This window comes from Lutjanus erythropterus, chromosome 21 (genome assembly GCF_056507025.1).
Source record: "Lutjanus erythropterus isolate fLutEry1 chromosome 21, fLutEry1.hap2, whole genome shotgun sequence".
Lineage (NCBI taxonomy): Eukaryota > Metazoa > Chordata > Actinopteri > Lutjaniformes > Lutjanidae > Lutjanus > Lutjanus erythropterus.
In genome coordinates this window covers 20237684-20265005 of record NC_139337.1, presented here as the reverse complement: position 1 = coordinate 20265005, position 27322 = coordinate 20237684, and the positions used below count along the sequence as shown (strand labels likewise).

Here is a 27322-nt window from a genome sequence, read left to right as displayed (position 1 = left end):
TTACAATATTTTCACGATTTCACCTTGCTGTCAGACAACCTTTTCTGATGGGAAACTACAAATATTTATCCAAATAATGCTCTCTTTAAAGCTATCAGACTCCTTTGGCAAAATTTTACTTTGCAGAACATGGCCTGGCTTAGTTAGCTTGTTTGTGTTATTGTGTGACTTTGGTGTTTGAGGATTAGTTTGGATTCACCAAAATCACACAATAACACAAAGATGCAAACTGATGGAGGCAGTGGTAGACCAGCATCTCCTGTGTTCTGTGAGGTAAAATAATGATTTTGACAATGGTTTGGAGGTGGCTTTGGAGAGAGCTATATTTGGCTTATATAACATTGGCTTCCTATCAGAAAAGGCTGTCCGACAACAAGGTAAAGCAGTGACTATATTGTCTATTTTTGACTGTTTATTTTCTTAATTTTTGACTAGTCTAAATTAAAATTTTTGTTTAATTGACAGGGAAATTAGTCACCAGGAACATCTCTAGCTAAAAAACATTTTTCACAGACAAGTCAACTATCAAAACCACAACTGTGCATCTTATAAACTAGTCATTCATCTATAATTTTAAGAAAATTTAAGGTATTTAGAGAAGGAAAGATTTTCACTATCCACTCCCATCCACTTGCAGTCATGTTGTTCCTGCAGTCAAACATTATCTCCAGCTCAGACAAGCTCGCTGGGGATTTAGTCCAATCAGAATGCGGCTTATTTGTAAAGAACCTCTCAGAGTCAATCAAGGACTAGGTATCCCCCAAGTTAGTCACACCTACATTAGTTAACCTGTTAGTGGTTGTATTTGAGACCTTTTTGACAAGAAATATGATCTCTTGGGAGTAGCTGATGACTAGTAAAATGCAGCAGTCATGAAGGCCCTAATGCTGACCCTGTCCACAGCAGTACATTGCTAAGCTTCCCTGCTTCTCCAAGCTGGGGGCAAGCTGACTGCCATCCACAGTAGATATTAACCGACTATGGATAAGAATCTCAAACAAACCCAGTTAAAATAATCCAATCTATCCCTTTATACAATTTATATCCTCAAGTCGAGGAATAACAAATAGGAAAAGTCTTGTGGAATTAAGTCTCTGTAATCAGGGAGATGACTAAAAGTGAAAAAAAGTGAATGAGCTGTATGTAAACAAATAGCTACAGTAAAGAGGCCTTTTCCTGTCCTTGTATTCAGCACACAGCCCTGTCCAAATGCCACCAGTCTCTTCTCACCAGAACACACACACACACACACACACACACACACACACTTAAAGAAAAACACTGTGCAGCTAACAGGAAGGCAGGGTTCACGTGTCCAACAGATAAGTGTTTTGCAAACACTGCAGCGTGTGATACAGTCATAAACTGATGACACACTTCTGGTGAGCAGCACCCAGAACAACCCCCTTCTCTCAGTTGTCTGTGCAAGGAAACGCCACTTTGAGCCCCAGGGCTTCCTCGCACAGGTCACCGTATGCAGCAGCACATCATCGTCACCACATCAAACACGAGCAAAGGAGATAAGACTACGCGTTTTGTCAGTCTCATAAGTGTGGTCTGATGTTCTGTTTTGTCACACAGGACCATAAACAGCAGGTGCTGGTTTCGGCTTCACAAAATTAGACTATAATAGAGAAACAATAATTATTATGTATTAATAGTATTATATTAAAATCACAGGCCTTTATAAAACAGACCATCCTAATTTAATGTCAGTATCATGTTTTAGTGTGCCTTTTATTCTCAGTAACAAATGCTGGTGTACAACCTTTAACCCAATCTAATAAGATGTGGGCCAAACAAACACGGCTTACTTACAACAACAGAACATGGTTATCCCATCATGCTCTTAATAGAGACATTAATGCCCTGCAGAGCAGAACAAGTTGAGGATTAAAGCATGAAATGCATCAGAAACTAAAGACAAGATCCACACATTTCATCAGAAAAATGATCAAAAGGTAAAATCATAGGCAAAACAAATGCCAGGCTACCTGACTGTGTTTCAGACTGGATGCCAGCGGTCAGAGTGTATATTCCAAATTATAATTAATGTCTGTCAACAAGAAGAATTAAGCAAAAGGCAAATGGTAACCTTGGCTTACATTCACAGTTACATTTGGCTTCCTCCAGGCAGTGCAAGGCCCTTAGCGAAAGGCAGTGCCCTAAAATATTACTGTTGTGTTGACAGAGCAGACAACACCTGCACTGTATCAATTCTGGTCAAAATAAAAGGGCAGGAAGAGACCCTCTGCTGTTTTCACTTTACACACAAACATAAAGTGAAGATATTTACATTTGTTAACACAAAACAGGCTGACTAGATTTCTTTTTGCTATGAAACAAAACAATCCAACTTTGTATCTCTATTTAACCTCCAAAAAACATCCAAGAAATGTGTCTTACCTGTGCAAATGTTTCAAGGTAAAATGGAAAAACACCACCGTACATTAGACACTATGCTACAGACACCCAAATCTGATACGCTTTGGTCTAAGTGCACTGTGAGGAGAAAGTAGCTCTCAGCATTTCAACCAATCAGACGTCAACCTGAGACCATCTTCCTGTGCAGACTGTTATATTGCACATTAGTTACCACAACAATGTGGTCAAAAACAAACTGAGGTAAGTGCTGGCCTAGATAAACAATGTTCTCTTGTGCTACTCTGTGTAGGTTAAGTAACAAAAACCAATGGTGTGAAACGCAAAGTCACACAATAAGATAGATGAGTGACTAAAGATATATACATGTTTAGAGTGCAAAAAACTATGCACATTAACTGGAATGTACACTTTATATTAAGGTGCCTGTAATAAGCATTAGTTAATAGGTAATTAAAACCTTGTAAGATGCAAACTGTTAACAAATACATTATAAACGGTTAATTAATTAATTAATTAATTGAGGTTAGTTAACCTCAGACCCAGTACTCCCAAAATGCATAGTTAACCGTTAAGAACTGTTAATAAATCCATAATTAAGTATGTAGAAATCTTAATAAAGCAAGGACACAGGTATAGGTAGTAAGGTAGGTAAGGTAAGTTAGTCAGACTTAATAAATGTGTTTGTAATGTTGTGATAAATAATTATAAGAAACGTGTAAGGCTTTTAACATTCTTAAGCAGTCTATAAATACTATAAAGCAGTTCTTATACTTAAAAGTGATTATAAATATCTTATAATCTAACAATAAATACGTTTGATATGCCATTATTAACACTTACTAATGCATATTAATTTATTAAGAATTTTTAAGAGCCTTATTACCTCTTAACTAATGCTTATTAAGGGCACCTTAATTACTACATGTTACCAAATTTTGCTTATTGAACCATCACATGGTGAATTCAATGACAGATGTTTTTACCAAGTGTGTCTTTGAGATTCTTGACAATAGAAGCTTTCCTGGCACTGTTTTTCCTCTCCACATAGTTGGACGGCACAAAGCCTGTTTTGTTGGTGGCATTTCGAACCCTCCACCAGGACTTGGAGTCATCGAGGAGCCACAGGCGCTCGTTTTTCTTGATGTCCAGCTCCTGGTCCTGCTGGGCCATGTAGTCGAACTTGGCGATGACAATCACCTCTTCCGTCATCTTGCACTAGATGCACTGGTGGGGAGAGAGGAGAGGACAAAGAATAGACATCAGAATTACAGTATTTTTCAAATAATTGATGAGCAACAAGTCTGGTCAGCTGGCAGCAAAAGCAGCAGTGATAAAGCTTCAGTTTCTACTACAATGAGGAGGACAACACTATGGCACAGATTCTGCTGTAGTCAAACATTGGATTTCCCCCAGGAAAATGGTAAGCAGAAGTGGTGGGCAAGTCCTTTTAAATAATGAGCAGTCAATAAGCATTTAAATGCAAAATATCTCATTTCTAGGGCTGCAACTCAATTTTTTTTTTTACTGTTTATTTATCTGCAGATTATTTTCACAATTAATCAATCACTAGTCTATCAAATGTCAAAAATTGTGAAAAATGCTTATCACAGTTTCCCAGAGCCCAAAGTAACATCTGCAAATGGCTCATTTTGTCCAACCAACAGTCAAAAAGCCAAAAAAGCAGCAGATCTTTAGATGAAAGAAGTTGGAACTTGCAAATGTCATATTTTTGCTTGAAAAGTGACCAAACAATCAATTACCAAAATTAGCAACTTATTTTCTTTCTATCAATTAATCAACTAACTGTTGCAACTTGAGTAATTTCTGCCCCCATTGGACTCTCACATATTAAAATAATGACAAAAGATGTAGTTTGACATTGTGAGGTAGTGTGGGATCATGAGAGTTATCTTCACTGTTTAACAACCACCACCGCCAATGAAAATCTATCTGACATGACAGAAATCGTGTTCATGGATGATGTAATATTAAAGTTTTATTCATGTAATGTTTAGTTGCATTTGCTAACAGATAAACTAGCAGCTAGGGGGAAACACACTGTTACTTTGAAAAATTACAGATTTCTATGGCTTGAATCATTGTTAGAAATATTTTGGATAATATAAGTACACAACTAAACAAACTATAACATATATCTAGGGTTATTTTAACATTTTAATATGAAACTCCACATTAACATAACTAGGAAATGAACTGAAAAAACATATATGGAACCTGATTTTCACAGAATCTCCCTCTGACCAATATCTTGCCTGTGTATGGATCAGGAAAAGCTGTTTCATCTATCTGCTCAGCCTTCATACATTTTGTTCTCCTACTGTGCCGTTTGCTCCAAACACAGTGATTAGGTATTATAAGAGACACACCAAAAGTAAATTTAGAAACTGTGTTTGGAAATAGATATCTGTACCTGTACTGCATCAAAGCTGAGAACTTCAAGGGCTCTGATATGTCTCTGCTGACCTAGAAAAAAAACAGAATGCATCAGTTATAAATTGACTCTTCTCAGAATTTGCCCAGAATTTTTTTTTAAATAATACTGTATTTCTGTTGAAGTGCTGTGAATGCCACTGTTCATGCCAAACTATAGACATCTTATCCAAATATACTATCCTGAAGAAATACCAGCTACCATTTCCACAGTTTAGTCTCGTCAGTCATGATTTCCCCACCAATTGTACTCTTGAAATAACAGATATAAATGACTATTCTTTTCAGTCTTCAACACTAACAGCGGAGTATAGAGCCGATCTCACAGTATCCACTACATTCTTCATAAATTTACAGAGGGGATGATTTCCTCTCAGAAGCAGTCCAACAATTGTCTATTGTGTAAGCCATCAAACATGAACCTGTGAGCCAGGAAGATGGCAAACTGTAACAGGGAAATGAAGAAGAGGAGCTCTGTGCGTCAGCAGTGTGGCTTCATCAGGGAGTGAGGCTCTCACTGAGCACTAATGATGTAGGCTATTGCTTCAAATTTAGCACAAGCCTATAAATATTCCTAAGTGTGCAGTGCAGCCTATGCAAATGCTGTGATTATGTGATCCACATCACAAGCATGGCTCCATTGTTTGCAAAGTTGCTTATCACAAGAGCTTTCAAGTTGCCCTGGTCATTTTAAAATTATCATTTGGGAGTACAGTGATACACAATCAAAACTTGTTTGTGTTCAACAATAAGCACATTCACAACCGCCTGGTCTTATGACCCAACTAGCCATCAGCTTAGGTTTATACTGCACTGAATGGGCGAGGAGGCACCACTGAAGCGGCTGCTTAGCTGCTCTGATGTCATGGGAGTGGATGGAGTTTCACCTTTCCCCCCCTGACTGACTTCAGGGACCAGACACTGACCTCATTGATCGAGAGCACTTGGGTTTTTATTTGAAGCAGTAGTGTCTCGGTTTCAGCTGCAGCTGGCCTTGAGATAGGCCCCCGAACCTGATCTTAGGCAAACATAAGAAGCCAAGCTAACTTACAGCATGATTAGCCAAGAGGAGTAAAATACACAATAAATAAGCACAGGCTTACAGCTGAGGAGAACTTGACTCATGCTTTAATGGAGAAAAAGTCAAGATGTTGATGAGGTGGTTCATCACCTCAGGAAACAAAACATAGCGTATATAGTGCCACATCTGATTCCTACAGAGGCCCTGAAGGTCAAAACACAACAATTCATAAAACTACATTTTATAAAATACAACATTTCACATAAAATGACAAGGTAGGACTCTTCTGTTGTTGTAATGTGTGAAATGTTGTGTTTTGTGAAATGTTAATGTGTTTCCTAAAATGTTGAGTTTTGTAAAATGTGTTTTGTAAAATGGTGTGTTTTGTGAAATGTGTGTTGTAAAACATTGCTGTCTTTTGTTAAATGTCCTGTTTTGTTAGATTTTGTGTTTTGTGCAATGTTGTTTGTAAAGTGTTTTGTGTAATGTTTGGTGAAATTACGTATTTTATGAAATGCCATCCTTCAAAAAAATGATGTATTTTGTGAAATGTTGTGTTTTGTAAAATGTTGCTATGTTTTGTTTATGTCACCATGTTTTGACCTTCAGGGCAAAGGTACAATTCCCCCTCTTCACTGGATGAGAGGTGAATAAAAAAAACAAGAGCCTGAAGGTAAAATGTGCAATATGAAGACAGACTGGCTCTGCATTTCGTATCGCAAGTTTGTAAAGGGGGACACCTGTGGATTGAGCCATCTTTCACCATGGGGGGTGTTGTTGACTTCCTTTACCAAAACACATTTAGGGTGTATGCTGTGGTTTTATGTCATGGCATGTTATTGCCTGCTCCTTTTCCATCTCTAATTAAATTAATGAACACTGGGAGACATGTTAGGGAGCGGCACACAAAAACAAAGAGCTGATTTACTCTCCTCGAGTGCTGCTTCTTTCACCAAGACAAAAGCAACAAGCTCTCCACTCCCTGGGCTGGGCTGGATAACTGTCTGCCAAAGAGGCTGACAAGTGTGTATATGTGCTCCTTCTCCATTTACAACATCCCTCCCATACTATCTTTTTTCCACATTTTACTCTCCATAGCAGCACATGAAATAATCATCAATGCAGGACTTTCCTTTCCCCAGCTATCTCCCATTTTCAGAGAGCACCCTGCAACCCGGTCTTACTTCTTTTTACTGCCCTCACCCCCCATGACTGGGGTGGCTGAGCACTAAGTGCACATTAACACCGCAGTGACTTACACTCGTGCAGATGTGAGGGAGGATCAAAAAGTTGGGCGACAGATGCTCTAAGCTAATCGCACAGCTCCAGACTGAGCCAAGGCCACACGCCACCCCAAAGCACTAAACACGAGGTCAGACGGGTCAAACTGCTCAAATGGTGTCATATCCACAGTGGATCTCCGCTTACCCTGCCGCCTGGCAGAATTAACAGGTACCCAATCCATCACCCGAGGCACAGAGCACATCAAATAAGAGTTAAGCAAGTCTGATCAAAGTCTGATTTTTGTGCTTTTATACTATACTTCTCTAGAATCAAAAAATTGCTGCGTTTCAAATGTTTACTATTTAAAGCAAACATGCCAGAACCAGATTTTGAGCAGCCTGTTTGAGTTAAAACATAAGATCACAAATACAGACTACAGTGGGACCTAAGATGAAACAAGTTCAGAGCCATCTTCCTATATAATGCCAGCTTGATTGGTGACAACAGCATCTGTAATGCTGTCTCCTATTCTACTATTTTAACATTTGAAATAGGCATATATATATATATATAAAACAAAGCTGATTTAGTGATCATTCAGAAAGGCATGCAGCAGTAGGAGAATAATCCAGAAATTTCAAGGTGAAAAGGACACAGTTGCTGATTTGGAAATTAGGAAGACTGCCTTAAATGTAATGACATAATGAATCACTGCTCTCAGCCAAACAGCATATGACCCTTGTGATGAGTAACCAGTCATATAGATGTTTTGAAGAAGCATGTCAAGCTCCGGAAATAACTTGGGTACCAGACATAAAGCAAAAACAGAATCTGTATGCACGAGCTTTGTGGTTGTCAACAAGGACGACCAGACCACATTGATGGTAGACAGGTGGTCAAATCTGGTGGCAGGGTTTTCCCAGCTAACTGTGGCTACTTCTTTGTGGCAACTACTCCTCCCTCAAAATATTCAAAACTGAGGCCATGACAGAAAAGAAAACTCCCAGCATGATATTTTATTTTTACATGAACAGAGAATTTTAGTGTGTCTGCAGCGGCTTCACAATAAAAGGTTCACCAGCAGTTTGAAGCACCAGCAGAGGGTATTCTATTTGCATCAATACCATCTTAACAACAGCTTACTTCATTAAAGCTCCTATAAAACAGCAAATGGGAAGCCCACCTACTGGTAACTATGGTAGGGCAACACTGAATTGGGCAACTTAATAGCCGTTAGTTTGATTAGGGCTGCAGCTAATTAATGTTTTCATTATTGATGAAACTCTGGATTATACTTTTTATTGACTAAATCAATTGACAAAATGTCAGAAAATCCAAAGCCAAGTGTGACCTCTTTATATTGCTGTACAATCAATGTGCAGTAAAGATGTTCCAATACCATTTTTTGCTTCCTGATACCTAAACCAATACCAAGCACCAATCCAACACCAGTGTGTTAAGAAATACATGTTTATTAACAGTTTAATAGCTTTACACTACTCACCCTGTATGGATGTGCTATGATTGTTGTGTGACTTAGCTCAGGTTAAAAAACACTTGGTGTATGCTGGGTCACTGCTGTGGGAAGCGTAAGGGCCCTGTTTTGCAGCCAATGAATTTCATGATATCGGATTTGTGCACAGACAGATAACTGTTGCAGCATTTCAGGCAGTATCAAAGGCATTTTGGATAATAGTATCGGTATCGCAACAGCTAGGCCAGCAGGTTCAGGACTTCAGGATCTGCACCTTGCCAAGCCTTTTCTCTTGTAACAATTGAGTCACTGGACTGCTACTACAAGTGACAAATTCAGACTTAGCGTTATTGATTTTGCCATTAACATTTAACAGGCGACTTGCTTTTGGCCCCCAAAAATATGTATTTAAATAATTAAATTAATATAAATGTGCAATGAGTAGTCAACTACTGACTTGAACTGACAGTTACTAGTTAACTAGGAAAATCAATCAACTGACAATAAAAAATGAGTGGTTATGCAATTTAGTCCTTTTTGATGTTTTACCTGTAAAGCAGCCCCATGCGGAAAAAAAATCATCTTCAATTCACTGGCAACAATAAAACACTGAATTCTCTGTGTTGATGATACTACATGACAGAATAGTTTGACAAAGTAGAGGTGAGCCTATTTGTGTCATGCAAGTATACACAACTTTTAACTGCTAAATACCAAGCTGATACAGTGAGCTCATCTTATCTACTCCCATAGCAACAATTGTGCACCAGTGGTCAACCAGTGCTCTATCAGAAATACACTTATGTACTCAAGAGTGTCAACAGTGGTCACAGCTGTTTCCCTTCAGCAAGAGACCACTAACCCAATTCTGACACAGTTATCTTCAACAAATTAAAAAAAAAAAATAAAGTAGTGATTTTCTACTTGAATTTTCAGAAAATACATTTTTGCTTGTCAATAAACTGTAAAGAAAAAGGCTTAAATAGCACAGTAAACCACAAACCACAGCAACTGCATATCAGTGGTGATAGAGATGCAGGCTGCAACTTTGCGAGTTACTATGAAACAACAATGACATGAGTTCACCACATCCTGCAGTCTACAGCTGCTGCCACAACCCCCTGTATCTCTGAGGGGAAAAAATACAAAAGCGATGATCTCGTCAAAGAGCACACCCAGCGGCTTATGTGGAAATGCACTATATAATAAAGGTATGCAATAAAGCATGGAAAAGTATTAAGTGTGGATTCCACTCAATGACTTTGACTTTATTTACCAGACTGCCATCACAGGGATCTTTGTAAAAATGAAGTCACAACAACTGGTTACTGTGTAATGTAAACAAGCCTCAGATAAGAATTATGGATCCTTGTCTCTCTTTGCAGTGGGAGCAAATAGTGTAGCACTGCTCCACAGGATTGCTGAGGCATTGAGACAGCAACAGCATGAGCTCACAGAGGCAGACAGAGTAACCTAATCCCTGTGACAGCCTGCTAAAATCACAGCCTCTGCTGCCTTCTGGAATGTGCTCTGTATGCTCACTGCTCACTCAGCCCCTCTGGCACTGCTGCACTTCCTCCAATTTTACACCAAAATTCACATTTTGGCCATGGGGGAAGGCCTGCTTCACCAAAGGACAGTACAGACACAGCGATGAACTGATGAATACATGCTTGTGCTCTTTTTCTTACATCGAACAGCGGCAACTGAAGCCCATGAGACTGCATCTCATCCCAGCTGTCCTAGATTCTCTCAAAACAAAACAGCAGCATAGCAGCAAAGGGTCATGGGAGACTTGGCAGGCCAGCTGTGAGACAGGAAGTGTGGACACAAGGGTGACCGGATGATGGGAAAGTGATGCAATCTGACAGTGCAGGCTTGACCTGCTTGATGAGTTCAGATAACTTATCTTTGCCTTGCGTTGGTGCATGTAATTTACCTCAATTAAGAGATGCGAGATCAAGTGTTCTACTGCAGGAAGAAAATATGACGTTCCCCATTAACATTAATTGTATTGTTCTACTATCATATTTAAACTTTGAGGGCAGGGGGACTCTAGAGTGTTTTGGGCTAAGCATTTAGGCTCATGACTGTGTGAAACCAGTTGGTTATCCACCCCTCGGGATCACCCTCAGCAGTTGAGAATGGCCTAAAATAGACCGGGGCTCATGTCCTTTGAGAATTGCCAGAGATTTACTCTCATAGCAACAACTAACACCAAAAGTTTCAAGCCGTCTTTTAAGCCAACTTCACATCAAAAGGCTCCCTCTGTGCTCAAAACAAATCTGTGAGAAGCGTACACAAACGCCACTGTTTGAAATATGTTCTTGCATAGCAATTTAGCCGCTAAATGCAAAGTCTCATGTTAAGTCTAACCAGGCCACTCTGACTTATTGTACAGAGAAATTATTTATAAAGACAAGAGCAGTATTTATAAAGCTTAGGGGAATCTTATCCAAATGATAATGTATAACCAAATACCTCTTTAATTACTCTAGAGCTACACGTACTGAACTTTAATCACAGACTATTCTTCAATCAAATCTATGGTAGGGCTCAAGACTAGCAATGTCCCATCATCTTGAAGACAGTAGAAAATGTATCTGGGATGAACGGACATCTTCCATGGGACAAAAATGACTTTTATGTTATGTATGTATGTATTAACTACTGTTTTGCAAATGACAAACTGAACCAAGCGCGGACTATATCAGGGCACATCTTCTCATGCTGTCACCATACATACTAGTTATCACTGGCTGGCTGGCTACAAATGGTCTAGCCAACTGTTTGCTACTAGCTAGCCAACTTTAGCCCTTACTGTGTGTGGGTGAGCTAAAGTTGGTTGATTCTGTGATGTTTTGGTTCAGATTTTAAAATCTGCAAGGACACTCACTAGGAATGGAGGTAGGGCTGTGACGATAACCACATTACTGGTCATGTGATTCCCACTGTGGAGATGAGTTCCCGTCATTACTGCCAGATTGACAACTTTCTAGATAGACGATACTGGAATTTCTAATGTTGATACAATACCTTTAACAATATCAATATTTGATGTTAATGGGGAAAAGCTGACTCATTGAGGGCATAAAATTTTGGATATTTATTCAAAGATAAGTATAACATGATGAGTGACAAGAAGAAGGCAGCACTGTGAGTATGTAAGAGAAGGCGGGGTTTTGTGGGCAATGCATCATCTTGCAGAACAGTAGTTAACTCAAAATAAATAAATAGATTTAATTATTTCCTCAACATTTTAATAGTGTTTTTATTCATTCATTCATTCATTCATTCATTTTCTGTAACCGCTTATTCCCGAAGGGCCGCGGGGGGCTGGAGCCTATCCCAGCTGACACTGGGCAAGAGGCGGGGTACACCCTGGACAAGTCGCCAGTTCATTGCAGGGCTGACACACACAGACAGACAACCACTCACACTCACATTCACACCTACGGACAATTTAGAGTCACCAATTAACCTAGCATGCATGTCTTTGGACTGTGGGAGGAAGCCGAAGAACCCGGAGAGAACCCACGCAGACACAAGGAGAACATACAAACTCCGCACAGAAAGGCCCTGCCCCAGCCAGCTGGGGGATTTGAACTCAGGACCTTCTTGCTGTGAGGCAGCAGTGCTAACCACCGTGCCGCCTAGAGAATAGTCATTACTAAATTTTACAATCATTAGAAACAGATCATAATGTAGATAAGGTATGTAAACACACATAACTTTTCACTTCCCCATTTTCAGTTCCCCGTTGATTACGGCTGCATATTCTCCACTTCACAAATATAAGACTGGATGTTTCTGTCTAGCCCACAGAGAGGTGGCATTGGTGAACTGACTTGCCATTTTTGTGGCTGGAAAACAGGATGAGATGCCCACACAGCATGAAGCAGTTGATAAAAATCCAATTTTAGCTAAACGTCTTTATGTGTGGATGTCTAAAGTAGTCCTTTATTTAGGAATGATAAGACCAGATCAACATAAAAGGGGGTGAGACAAACATTAGACAAAAGTGTTGTCTTCACAGAGTTTCTTACATGAGAGCTTACTGACAAAAAAAGAAAACCAAGATTGTCACAATAAAGTAAATCAGTGATCCGTATCAGCCCTGAAAAGCCTGATCAAAGCATCCTTATCATACACCACAAGAAACACGTAACCGAAGTGGTTGAAGGAAACAGGCTAAATTTAGAAATAAGACCACTACATTTGAAGAAACACATTGAAAGTAAGCCAGACTCACACATTATCTAATTATTACTCTCCAGTATTTACACTAAATGAGCTAAATGTCATTAAACAACTGGCCTCAGTAGCAGCCTGCAGGCATGGAAACACTTACGTCCTCTCTGTTAGCAAATACCTATCAGAACATAATACCTCTCTGGAAGAAAGGATATATTTCCTCAGACCCCACCTACATCAGCAGAGCTACATCCGCATCCACACCCTGCTGGTTGCTGTCATTGCCAGTTGTTGTTCTGGGTGGCCTATTTGCTTACAGCTACCAGGTCCAATGATAGCCACATCCAAGCAATCTGGGATCAAAATGAACCTCCAGGTTACCTCACCAACTTGGAGAGCTCTGGGGGATTTCCCAATGACTAATCTAAGTTTACAAAGCGGGAGGATTCCTAACGTCAAGTACTACAGTACAATAAAGCTGTTTGTGGTTTGGTTTTGTGTGGTGTCGGGCTACTTGAAACTACTAGTAGCATTAAGGAGTCAGTAAAAGAGATGATCCACATAAAATCTAAATCGGGCCACACCACACAGTGTACTGTAGCTGTATACCTCATTGCAACTGTAGCCTTCTGGAAAAAGCTATTGTTACAGTCAAAATAGCAGATCATTTGTAAACCACAAGATAATAATCCCAGACAGCCTATGTCAGAGAGGTGAAATGGATACCCTCACTTCCTCTCAGTCTTCGTACAACCTGGCAAATATGAGCCCTAGGGTGCTGTCACAATAGGACTAAACTAGCCACTTGGGATACAAGTCTGGGAGGGCCACGTGTTGAAACTTGTGTATAAGCATCTCGAGAGCAGGAGACATTCCAGATTGCATCGTGATGCCACAAAAATCTGGGGTCTGCACAAATCAACGAGATCAGCAAGATATTCGATAAGAAAGAGACAAGAAAGAAAACATTTTTCCACAGAAACCCACACCTCTGTGCTGCCTGACTGAGAAGCATCCTCTACAGATTTTTAACACTAGGAAGACTGTGCTTGATGAAACTGGAAGTTCTTTTGCAAAACTGTCTCATGTCATTTCACTTAAAACCACCACTTGTCACCTGGACACTGGCAGATGTCAATGCATGTTACAAACTACAAAGGATCAAACCCAGAGACACTGACAGGTTAAACCAACATGTCCTAAGTTCAGAACATTTTTGTCAAATGTACACTGGTTCGGAACCCAAAATAGCAGATTCTACATGGGAACTAAAGTAGGCATATCACATTCTACAGGTTGTTGTGCTTTTTGCAACGCCCTCTGTTTATGATGCATCCTTGATTACTATAGTTCCGCTTGAAACTGGTGGAATTACGGGCTGGTTCAGGAGATAAAACCATGGTTCCAATAATTTTTTTAAGCATATTTTTTGAGCATTGAGGAAATGCAGAAGAGATAGGGGAGAAGACCCACAGCTGCTGCTGAGGAACTCTGTACATGGGCCACACGCTTTACCAGCTGAGCTACTGGGGTGCCAAGAATTTTGAACGGAACCATTTCAAGAACCAGAGGGGAAAGGGCCATGAGATGAACAAGTTGGAGGCCATACAAACCAATTTTTACTGGGATGATTGCATTTTTCTACAAGCAAAAACTTGCACCATCAAAACAATTTGAAATGACAACTGCCTGAATAATCAACAACCTGAACTAGATTTCCAGCATGTCTAAAGCTTTGGTCATCTTTTTTTACAGTGTAAGCAGTCCCACAATCCAATTTCCCACATGCTGTCATGGCAATCTATCAAGCTTATTTTGAAATAATTTAACTGAGAATGCTTTCATATAAACAGACCATATTGTCTGCATCTTTTTTACTTTCTGTTCAAAGTACAGTTGCAGAAAGTACAATACTGCTTTCTCTCTTTTTGTCAACATTGTCAATTATGCAGTTGTTCCATTTGAACAAACTTCATTGGAACTGTCACTGGACATCTGCCCATGTTTACATTCAGTACGAGCAGACGCATCATGGCCAGCTAATTGATCTGTATGGTGTGAGCTTAAAAGTTACACATTCTGGCCGTGCAGACCTTGGTTGTTATGTGTACCATTATATTACGCAGTCCAAATTATTTATTAAAAATATGTGTTACAAGATGTTTTAATTAGAATATCGCCATATAATACAGCTCTATGAAAACCATTTTAAGTTTTGAATAGGTCTTCGCATGGTCATTGATTTCAGGTCCTCAGATGTGCTTAGATCTCTTACTACTCTGTGGTAGAGTGAAAGATTAGGATCACCATTTCAAATTTTAATAATCATTTAAATGTTTCATCATTCAATATCTAATTGTTTAATTATGGTGCTTTCTCTCAGTGGCAGACACATAGCATGCAACATCATTTTGTCTTGTTTTGCCGATGAAGACATTGAAATCACATGATGCATTTCAAAACGTTGAGGTTTTCAATATAAGATTTAGTTAAATGATTTCAGTGTGTATCAGTACTTTTTGAATATTATCAGAACATTTTAACAATACCACAATAATACTGATAACCATGATAATTTGATCACTATAAGCAGGATATGAAATTTTCATACTGTTTCATGTCTACACCTACAGCTAGTTCGAAAACTCACAAATATCTAGGACGTGGGCAGACTAAACATAGCAATCAAAGTGAAACCGCAGCTGTGTCTTGAAGTTCTACTTAAATCTAGACAGAAATTTACACTAATAAGAACACATCATGACATGTTCCTTTTTTAGTCATGGATACACAAGAACTGCTGTCAACACAATCAAAGTCGCAGTTGCAAATACACACATCCTCATTTTTACACTGCCAAAACCCACTGAAAGAAAACCCCCGAACCATAATGAACTAATGGAGAAAACACCACTGAAACTGCACACTTCTTTTCTCCTACATGAGGAAGTCAAATCACTTACTTCAAATGAGAAAAGATAGCAAAATTCTTAACCGCACATAGTTTTAGAGAAGTAGAGAGAGATGTCATCATACTTCACATTAACTGTGTGCAGTTTGATGACTTTACTTTTTTATATTGTAATGTTATGTTCTTAGGACTGAATTCTTTTTTTCCACAGGGGACCTTGGTTGACATATAGAAACTACCTTTGTTATTCAATGTTCAAACATTCAAGCATGCATGGGCAGTCAAATAAAAATGACAAAAAAAAAAGTTCAGACAGAAAGAAACAAAATCGTGACAGAAAATGAGGAAATGGAAGAGTGTATGCAGTAACTGAGATTAGGGAGATAACAAGCAAGAACAGTGCTAATTGCGAAAAACAAAATCTCCCCCATTTCTCAATTTCAATAGAACTCTGAAGTCACTTGATAGAGAAGATTCCCGAGCTTGTCATTTGACGAGGGAAATTTTCAGCCACATTAGTTTTTTGGCTATCATGAAAATGCACAGTTGGTATTTTCCCCTAGGCTATGGAGACAGATTTGGCTGCTTGAGGCCACTGAGAAAGAAGCAAGGGCAGGATCTTATACAAAAGAGCTCATCACTATATATCCATATGATTATGCTGCCATAACACTGAAACAAGGGCTCTGTTAGAGGGGATCTGAGTCAACAGACCTATAAATAGGACAAATTAAGTTTAAAGGGCCACATTATTGCAATATTAACATGCATAGTGAAAGCTTTAGTTCAGGAGGGTGAATGTGAGCTCATGACCTGGCAGCTGATAGGTGCAAATATGCTCCACAGGTCCCCTTATAGCCATTTTCACATGTCTTACAAATTGGGCTCAACACTAAAGAGAAAAATAATATCAGCCTTCAAGCAAATCATGCTGGTAAGCAGGTCTCCACCATCTTTCTCTGCAAACTGTGGCTATCCTACCTCTGACTCCCACTGAGAACAGAGAAACACAAGACCAAATGTCTCCCCCTCTCTCACCTCCCTGAAACCTTAATGAGAGACTGTGAAGAGTGCTGTCAGTGTGACAATAATTACAGAAACTATACCATTCAGCAGCTGCATAAAGACCCCACCTTTGGTGTTTGGAAAGACACACGTTACCCACTTAAATCATTCAGTTCCAACCAACCACATATCTTCAAATTGATATGTGAGATAATATACTTGAGCCATATTAATCTGCTGATTGTTTCACAGTACTGTTTTGTAACAGGCCATACAAACATGCGCCACAAGAGCTTGCCAACAATTATACAGCCTTATCGCCCATTGTGCTACCGAAGCATGACATTTAGTCTGGCTTTGGTTGTGTAAGGTAGAAACAATGTTAGGAGATAAACAAAGAGAGCAATTATCTTAAATCTTGCCCAAAAACAGAAATGGTTTCACTTACACAGTACATTTGCCTACCTATTACTAGTCTCCCAAGATAAATGAAGGTTGCAGACATTTTCCTACTAGTACGTTAGTTTCCCTTTATGAATGAGAGAGGAAATGATAAGTCCATTGACAAAAATTAATCAGCAAAAACACAGAAATTGCTCTCTAGTAACACTTTCCAATGTGACAATTTTCTGGGCTTTTGTTTTGTGTTTTATATAATTGTACACAGATTATCTTTGGGTTTATGGCTTTTTGACATTTTATGGATTAAACAATTAATTGTGAAACCAATCAGCAGATTAATTGATAAGGCAAATTACTGCTACTTGCAGCAGTGAAAGATGTATTGTTTTCTTGTGTTTTATGTAATTGTTGTAAACAGATTAGAGACTGTTGTGTCAGTCAAAACAAGATATCTGAAGCCATCACTTTGGACTACTTGGAAAAATGTCTCAATAATAGGAATTCTTAGTAGGCAAACAAGAAGTGATAAACCGACTAAAATCAACATTAATGTAGGTTTAATCAAAGCTAAATTGCTGTTATTAGAAGTACAGGGAATCATAAATTAGTTATTAATATCAAGCAATGCCTCAACTGTGACAATGACAAAGCTGGTTCCAATCAGTTAATGTTACATACATAATACAACTACAACAAGATAGTGTCAGTACAGTAAATTAGATGTTTGCTTTATAAAGCAGTGGCTGCCGCTGAGGTGGCATCTCCATTTTCAATCTCAGAAATAAAAGTGTTACTTAACATGCACACTGCATGAAATTAAGTCACATTTATAGTCTGTGCAGCAGTTTTATCTGAGCTTTTAACCTCTTACTTAGAGATAGAGAAGATATATTTTATAAACATATGCATGTTTTACTTACTAATTTGGCTTAAAATCAGCTATCTGAAAGAAAAGCTGTACTCAAGGCTTTTAAAGCAGTGGGTTATATTTGGGTTTGGGACTGTTGTTCAGCCAAAACAACATATCTGTAGCCATAAATATATCTTTCATTCATCTCCTTTGAGATGAATTTATGATGAAATGATTCCCTGATTCCAATGAATCAGCAGAAGACCTTATAAGTAGACAAATAAGAGGTGACAGACTGACTACAATAACCATTTATGTGTGTAAAATCACAGCTAACTGTCGTTTTGACACAAGTACAAGGACTCATAAATTAGTTGATGTCAGGGAATGCCTCCATCGTGACAATGACAAAGCTGGATCCAATCAGTGCACACCACCCAATAACTTAAAACTTGAGCATTAGGTTTGCTAACATTACATAAATAGCACAAGCTCAAGAGAATACAAGATAATTGTGAGTGCAGTAATTTGCTTTGTAAACCGTGCTACAGTGGCTGACGTTAAGGCGTCTTCTCCATTTTCAATCTCAGATATAAAAGCGCTACTTAACGTGGTGCACTGCATTAAATGAAGTGTGGCCACATATATAGCCTGTGCTGCAGTTTTATCTGAGCTTTTATCTTATAACTTAAGCCTGACAGCGTGTCACGCTAACTTGGCAACCGATTGCCAAAGGAAAAAAATCACATGAAATGCGTCCAACGGTTACAAAAATCTCGGTTAGAGCGAAACTAGCCGCTAGCCAGCTGACTAACAGTATGTTGGCCATGTTGGCACAGAGACAGACTGGTTTTTGTCTGGGCTAACAGTTAGCTGCTAGCCGACGTGACTTATAACGTTAGTCGGTGAATTGAAGGATAGCAGCAGCAGGGGCTAGCCTGTAGCTCTCCTGAGAAACGTTAGTGCGGTAGCCTGGCTCAGATAGCTTCACTCACATTCATACCCTGCTCAGTCATACCACGTCTTACCCGACTGCTGATGGCCACCTCTTCTTCTCTCCTTCACAAATAATTCAGCGTGTAGAAACGTCACGCAGACTGGAACTGGATGCACGCAAAATGATATCCAGAGTCTCAGCTAGCAGCCTGTTAATTTTCCACACCAAGAAGCTAGCCTAGCTGATGAGACGCTGCTGTGCCCCGTTGGAATAGCATTTCTGTATCAAAGCATGTCATTGCTCAGCAGCGCAGCTAGGCTAGTTAGCAGCAGCCTCACAAGCCGTTCAGACGCCAGGCACCGCCCGCTCGCATCCGATTGGCTGCAGCGGGATCGACTCTCCAGTGATTGGACAGCAGCACTGTCAGTCAATCACACTGCAGCTGCTGATGTTTTGCCTTTCCCACAAGCATCCATCATGTTTTTCGATTTCTGAGGCTAAAGACTAAACCTAATTACTACAGGAAACATGTACATGGAAAGAGAGATAGACAGACATATCATATTATGTTTTACTTGGCAGACATTTGTTGGTAAAATTGTGGTCTGCTCTTAAAAATGTCTTTGTTTGGTATGTATTTAGTTTTTTACCTGTTTACCTCATATATTACCTACCCATCTTGTACTATTTTATATATATATACACACATATATGTATATGAATTATTGTTGTATTTTAGGGAGGTGGTTTGTTTTTTTAAGTGTATGTAAAGCACTTTTTAAAACTTTGTTTATAGAAAAATGCTATAGAAATAAAGTTATCATTAAATAATCTTATTATAACTCACAAATGTATTTATTTGGCTTAGAATCTGCTGTCCAATTGTTTGAGCAATAAGTGCAGCTTAGGTGTCATTCTGTATAATTTAGTGAAAGTTATACTCTGCACTACTTACAACTTTATTTTGAAATGACAACTACATAAATGTGTTAAATTCACATTTACAAATTAAATACTATAAAATGTATCAAATAGTCTTAAAATGTGTTTCAAAGCTTAAAGGTTAAGTGTGTAGCACTTAAGAGGATCTATGGTAGAAATGGGAAATAATATTCACATTTTTTCATTAATGTGTAATCACCTGAATAGAATAATTTCTGTGGTTTTCAATCAGCTATTTCACTGTTAGATGCCAATAATAAAGATAAAAGTATGACCTCATGTAATAAATAGATGTGTTTAATTGTTGGAAATTCAAGTATTTTGAGGCTTTCACAAAAATGCACAGTCATCTGTATTGTGCAGCTCACACGCATTTATACAATAACTCATCATTAAATTCCATCCAGGCCCCTCCTGGGAAATGATGGTACTTCTAATAAACATGTCTGTGGTGAAGAGGGTTGCAGAGTAATTTGGAAGGTTGTGCAGCTCGCTGCAGGATGCAATCTGTTTCCTGCTCAAACAGATGGGCCTCCTCTACATGTATTCTGCTTTCTGCACCCAAAACTCCATCTCAAAACAAGGCTGTAATACAACACATATAACTGGAGACTAAACCCACTTTATCTCAGTTTATTCATCTTTTAAAGTTTTGAAAATAAACTTTAACTACCGACCACAGATCAGAGAAAATGTTACATGACAGAGAGAATGTGAAAGTAAGACATTTTCACATTATTTCTATGTGTTTGTGTTGGTGGTTGCAGATTGTCATCACACATAATTATTTGATCTCAGCAACACCTCTGCTATGTGTGAGGTCATAACCACACCGCTGATTATTTCCAGAGAGATAAATTTAACGTTCAGCAGAGTGTCATAAATTTATAGCACATAAAACAACTCATATAACTCCTGCTCACTAAATGAAAAGGACTTGGATGATATACATTGAAGTATGGGGTCCAAACATTTTCATGTTAAAGACCCCTGAAATAGATTCACATTAGAGAATGGACCTCCGAATTGAAAAGACTTTGTCTCCTCTGAGTAATCTTTTTATTTTTAGGTTTAAGACAATAAAGTCTTCATAATCAATCAGTAATCAAGCTAGGATCGATACAAATTACAATAAATTGAAACATCCAACCCTATTTCTTCACTTGTTGTTCCAACTTACAAGAAATGTGATAAAAGTTAAAATATTCTGTCCCTCTTTTTGTTTAAGGCGCCCTATAACCTACTCAAGGACCGCCGATGGTCCCTGTACCCCAGTTTGAAACCCACTGTCTAATATCATGTGTTTAAATACTTTGGATGCAGTAACAGCCCTTAGCTGAATATTGTTAACCGCTGGATAAACCACTAATTACCCTCAGAATTTGCCATATTAAAGCATTACATCAGCTCACTCTGAGTAATGAAGTGGATTGTGAATGCCACCTGCTGGGCTGTTAGTGAAACATCCATGTTGTGTCAGTTTTGCATCCCATCATGCACCGTGTCCTCTTTTGTCCACTCTGCATCATATATTATTATGTCTTTATTTCATTCCATCACTTTTTGCTCTGCCTCAAGGGAATCACAGAGACCGCCTGCCTCGGTTTGGTTTTTTAACTCGGAGAAAGGAAACACTGCTGATGAGTCACTGAAGTGTCCACTACAGAAAAAGCAGATGGTCTCATGTTGTTAAAGGGGACTTTAATTCAATACAGTGCACCTGCCTCTGGGCATTAGTTTGATATGAGTCTGAAAGTAAACAGAAGCAGTGTCCAGGGATGTAATCACTAGTGTCAAATATCAAGCAGCTGCTGAGGCCAGAACAAACAGAGGAGTAGTAAGAAAGTGCAGTTTGTGCACAAGATATTGCTGGGAGAAAATAGTATATAGTGAAGCGTTAGTTTTCCTGTGCACAAATGTTGCATCACAGCCTCTTTTCTAAATTTAGATTACATTTTAAAATGAGATATTGGTCAGGCTGCCACAGGCTAGACACAAATGTGATATAAGGTCCTAATAATGGCTGAATCTTTCATAATGGAATATGTCAGAGGGGCTCACCGGCACATTGATGTTTATGAGCTAATAGCTGGGTAACAAAGCAATGTACTTGCTACTGTTGGTCACCCTTTCATAACTGTGATATCATGAATTATGGGCTAATTGTTTTTATTGGCAGGGTCCAAAAATGCTGGATAACGGCTGCAATGAAAGTAGCAGCAACAGAAGAAGAACAATGTAAACATGGACGTGTGGTGTTGAGTAAATAGAATTACAGTTTAATGTAAAGGATACAGTTCAGTATCATTACCAATGAACACAGCTTTGACCCCTTTCAGAATAAAGGCCAGATAATGGTTTAATGGTAGGTAAAATGATATTAAAAGGACAGTTCACCCACAAATCAAAATTACATTTTTTCCCTGTGGCCTGTAGTGCCATTAATTCATCCAGTTTGTTTTGGTGTGATTGGCACAGTTTTGGAGGCATTTGCTGTAGAGATGTCAGTCACACAAATGTAATGGAAATTGATGGCACTCGCCAAAAAATGTGCCAAAAAATACATTTGAAAAATGTAACAGCAAAGTCTCCTTGCAGAAATAACAACCCACTTACTGAAGATAATCCACAGGCCTTGTTGTGACAGTTTCATGTGAGAACTACTTTATTTCTGCAGTCGAATCTACCAGAACTATTTTTAATTTTTCTAGAAAGAAAGTAGTTCCCTCATGAAACTGGTCGCAACAAGGACTGGAGATTATCCTGAGTAACTGGGTCATGATTTCTGTTAAGGGGCACTGCAGTTGAATTCTTCAAATGTATATTTTTTTGCTGCTTTGAACACCACAAGACATGTTCCATTTAGTACAATATATTCATGAGAAGGCAGACTCCTCTATGGTGTCCTCCTGAAACTCAGCAGCTCACACCAAAACAATCTACATGGCTAAAAGGCATTATAAACCAGAGGGAAAAAAATGTGTATTAATGATTTTAGGGTGAACTCTCCCTTTATGTGTTTTTCTAGATGACCTTACAGGCCACATAGAACCTTTGAGTCAGCCTGATCTGGCCCGCCGGCCATATTTTGCCCAGAGATGAGCAATATTATATTCAATATGACAAAGCCTCTATCTCTGCACATAAAATCACCATATCCACCCCTGTTCACATGCCGGCTCCTCTATATCATTTCATTTGAAGAAATTACATCAATCCAGCTAAGAAAAGCAATAACAGTTATTTTATGAAATGTGGGTGATATTTATTTTATTCTTTCATTCCTTGTACGTAGTGAGAACGTTTTCTGGGCTGACATTTACACAGTGTGACAAGTGTGGCAGTGTGACAACAGAGAGATACACCACACCTTGCTGATGTTATCATCATGAAAGGTGCATATCATCTTACACTGCCACTCACAAGACCAGATTCAATATGCTTTCAAATGTTGGACCAAAAATAAATCACAAAAATTAAACCGACTCTTGTTTTTTTGCTGACATTTTGGTCTTCGACACAGTTTGACATTAAAGCAGTACTATCAGGGAGAAATGATCACCATATTACATTTGTCTTTTATTTCACACACACACACACACACACAAATATTAAGACATTAGTTACACAACTGGCACCCTTTCAACAACACAATACAAAAATCATCAGATGAAGATCCAGACATTCTTTAAATTGCACAACCAAGCAACATTGTAAACAAATAGAAAGACCGACATATTAAAACTCATTTGATGGGTGAGTCTAGGATCTCTTGATAATCCTGGCGGATGGCCCTGCTCACCCTGTACAGCTTGACTCCCGTCAGAGTGAACACACTGATCATGATAACCAAGCCTCCGATGACATCATAGACGGACGGGATCATCCTCAGGACGATGAGCTGGAGGAACATGGCGACCACGATCTCGAGGTGCTGCACGGTGCTAACTAAGGCTGGATGAAACTTGTTTAGAGCATAGTAGACTCCGAGGAACGCCACGGTGGAGCAGATACAGATCCCAATTAAATAGCCCCAGGTCTCCCCGTCCAGAGGGATGATGGGCTCCTGCATGATAAACATGGTGGAGGCGCCCCACACTGTGCCCGTCCAGCCGAAGGTAAAGAGCGCCGTCCACATGCTGACGCGCTCCTTGATGGCCCTGTAGACGATCATGGAGAGGGCAGCGGTCAAGCCGGCCATCACTGTCATTGTGTAGCCAAAGGCCTCCTTCCAGAAGCCCAGCCTGGACTTCTCCTCGTCTGCTACGTTTGGCACCATGACCAGGCACAGACCGAACACACTTCCCACCACCGTGACCACATCCGTGTAGCCCAGCCGCTCATCCAGCAGCAGGAAGGCCAGGATTGCACTGAAGACTGTGGTGGAGGCACGCCACATGATGGTGCCATTACTGGGTGGTACAATGGCGAAAGAGGTGTAGGCGCAGGTGATTGAGATTACGTTGCACACGCCGTAAAAGAAGAGACGCAGCCGGTAACCCTTGGGGCCAAATGGTGCCTCATGGTAGTAGAAGACCACCAGGATGGACAGCACTTGGATCACGGAGCGGATGAAGAGTAGCTCAAGGGATGGCACTTTAGAGCGGTCGGCTGCTAGACGAGTAATCAGCGCCACGCAACCGTGAGCCACCGCCGCCCCAAACAAGGCCATCCAGGTCACCCTGGAGGCCAACACATTCGCCTCACCAAAACTGGCCAGCTGGCCCCCGACCCCCTTGTCTTTTTGCACGTTTGGCTGCTTTGGCTGCGTCTCCATGGTCCCAAAGAAAGTCCTACCACCTTTGCTGCTATCTGACACCAGTCTCTTCCCCACATTAGCCTCCGCGAAGGCGCCAAAGTCCTCGAAAGAGGGTGCGTCATCGTACCCTTCATCCCCAGGCTGGGGGAAGTGAGTGGCATACTTCACTGTCACCGTGTCTGGGTGGATCTTGACCCGCTTTTTTGATCCATACTGCAGCGAGGATGAAGATACATCCATGTTTCTTTATACGTCAGAGGGGGTAATCTGAAAAAAATGAAATAAAACTGTTTACCCTCTGGTGCAGTTTTGTTTCCCTAATTAGACAAAACCAGAGTTTTTCCTAAAATGTTTGCATAATTCATCACTTGCAATCTCAGCATCCATCCCCCAATACACACATGTTGACATACTCACACATGCATGCACACAGATAAAGCCCACAGTTGTCACCCCTGTCTCTTTTACCTTTGTACTCTGCCTAGCCTTACACTTGTGTTGTGTCACGTCTATATATATCCCATGTGAGCTCCTATAAGCAGAGCAGCAAACATTCTGAGGCTGATGCAGTCTGATGGGGATGACATTACATAACGGGAAACCACAGAGGGGATGATACATGAATGTGGGCCACGTATGAGATGAATGGAGATGTTGCAGACCATAAATTAGTAAACCCTGGAAAAAAGGACTGTGTGAAATGGTTAAATGGTGCTGAATATTTTGAATGGAGAGATTTCTGATGGTTCCTTTTAAACAGACAGATTTGGTTTAAGGGGGAGATTAACAAATATTGTCATCAAAACTAACATATTATCTAAAAAAAAGAAAAAATATATAAATGTCAGAAGCAATACCATTTTATTTATTTTTTTCAAGATTATTATTATTACTTCATTCATTCTGTCAGTTCCTTAAGACACAGCATGAATCAAAACCACAAGGGGGCAGATTGATACTCTTTTTTTCTTTCTCTCCTCTTAGATGCAGTCGCTCCTCCTTTTTTTAAAAAAATATACATAAATATAACTTGATTTTTAATAATAAACGACGGTAGTTTGGTGCTAGGTCGCGGGATGGTCATGTTAAAGGAAACATTTTGTCTTTATAAGTCGAAAAAGACACCTCAAAGCAATGCTGTGAACACTTAAAGCCAATTTAACGATGGATTATAATCTGTAGCTGACAAAACCGGTCAAAAATGTTATTTTCAGACATTTAGGACAGAAAAACACGAACAAAAATGATAATTTCTCTTTAAATATCAGCATTTGGGTTGATGAATCCAATAGCTTTTAAAATAAATGACTAAAATCAAGTTTAATTTTCGCTAAAACTGGCATAAAAAGCGTGGATTTCCAGTCAAATCGTTGCCGGTTGACGTTTTTAAGGATGTTTTTTTTATTACACTTTTGTAAAAATGAAAAATGATATCTGCAAATATCTTACCTTTTGTTCTTTGAAATAGTTCCTATTGTTGCATTAACGCGGGTTTGTATCATAAATGAAGATGTCGTTTGATTTCTTGATCCTTACATTCGGTCAGCTGCCATTTCCCCATCTTCCCCCTCGAGTGGAGCGCCTCCTGAAGATGCTTATTTTGCTCTGCTCCACGCTGTCGATGGACGCTGTTTCTGCCTCTGCTGCTGATGAAGCTGAAGCTGCTGTTGCTGAGGGTGATGATGATGATGGTGATGATGGTGAAGCGGGGTGGTGGTGGTGGTGGGGATTGAAGCAACTGTCACTGTCACAGCCAGTGGTTTCTCCTCCTCCTCCTCCTCCTCCTCCTCCTCCCCAAGACTGCTCCCTACCTAGACCCGCTCATATTCGTCATCCCCCAGGAGGGAAAAGGGATGTGCGTCGGCCAGTCATCATCATCATCATCTTCATCATGTTTATAAGATTTAAACCCATCCACTTTAAGAGGGCGGCAGGATTTTCCCTATCTGAATTTAATATACAGTGATGATGGAAACAGAAAATTGCAACCATGTTCCACTTCATTTCCCATCTTCAACATGCATCAGTTAAAACCGTCTGGGTTGCACCAACAAAGATGAATTTAATCTAAGATTACATCTAATAAGAGTTTGGCAAAACTAGGTTTAAAATGAGTAAATCCTGGTTTAAAATTAAGCAAAGCTGTTGCACAATTAAAAACTAATCTCAGTTTAGTAAATCCAAGTTTATTCATGTAAACCGAAATTAAATAAACATGGAGATGCTTGCATACCCAAAATAAAATAAATAAATAGGCCTAAATAAATAAAAATAAATTTGAGTACTGTAGGGACCTAGTAAATATAAAAGGGGGTGGGAAACTGTTAACTTTCAACTACTCTGTATTGTAATATTGAATATTTTGCTGGCTAGCTAAAAAAGTTAACTAAATGATACACCGTTTGCCTGCAAGCTAAAAAGTAGCTAAAAAAAAAAAAAAAAATCAAAACACACAATCACAAAAAATGTTGTATTAGTTGCCATCTCATGTTAGCCTTTTCCAGCTAGCTAAAGTATTGTATGCTAGGTAGTTCAAATAATAATAAAAAAATCATTGTGTGCTATCTAGCTAAAAAGCAATCACAAAACAAAACAAACCTGTTGGACTGTTCACTAGCTGGTAAAAAAGTTAACAAAAGTTATATTGCTTGCTAGCCAAATAAAACGTTAGTTAGCCTAGTTAGCATACTTGTGATGGCTTGGCAGAGAAGCTCTAATTTCCCGTCATTTGAGAAAAACTTGTTGGCTGAATTATCAGCTGAGTTAA

At 39.4% G+C, this 27322-nt stretch overlaps 2 protein-coding genes across 4 annotated transcripts in view; both read right to left on the bottom strand.

Moving 5' to 3' along the window:
* nck1b (NCK adaptor protein 1b) overlaps positions 1 to 19174 on the bottom strand; it is a 33598-nt gene extending 14424 nt beyond the window's left edge. Inside the window, exons 1-3 of one of the 2 annotated variants that reach the window (XM_084747035.1) lie at positions 18946 to 19174; positions 4817 to 4869; positions 3369 to 3609 (exon numbers count right to left, since the gene is read on the bottom strand). In XM_084747035.1, coding sequence (XP_084603161.1) covers positions 3369 to 3594 — 226 coding nt within the window. In that variant the 5' untranslated portion in view covers positions 3595 to 3609; positions 4817 to 4869; positions 18946 to 19174. The remainder of the gene's footprint in view (positions 1 to 3368; positions 3610 to 4816; positions 4870 to 18945) is intronic. The other variant, XM_084747036.1, reaches the window with a different exon arrangement.
* A 2880-nt stretch (positions 19175 to 22054) lies between these two features.
* Positions 22055 to 26328, bottom strand: slc35g2b (solute carrier family 35 member G2b). 2 transcript variants are annotated; one of them, XM_084747785.1, is made up of 2 exons: positions 26005 to 26328; positions 22055 to 24822 (listed from the first exon to the last, which is right to left on the bottom strand). In XM_084747785.1, the coding sequence occupies exon 2, from the start codon at positions 24793 to 24795 to the stop codon at positions 23542 to 23544; it is 1254 nt and encodes a 417-aa protein (XP_084603911.1). In that variant the 5' UTR covers positions 24796 to 24822; positions 26005 to 26328; the 3' UTR covers positions 22055 to 23541. The 2 variants fall into 2 exon arrangements, with proteins under 2 accessions (XP_084603911.1, XP_084603912.1); XM_084747786.1 differs by having other exon boundaries at positions 26092 to 26328.
* Positions 26329 to 27322: the final 994 nt, after the last annotated feature.

Excerpts from the sequence above, each read along its gene's own strand:
- slc35g2b (XM_084747785.1), bottom strand. The coding sequence starts at position 24,795 with ATGGATGTATCTTCATCCTCGCTGCAGTATGGATCAAAAAAGCGGGTC.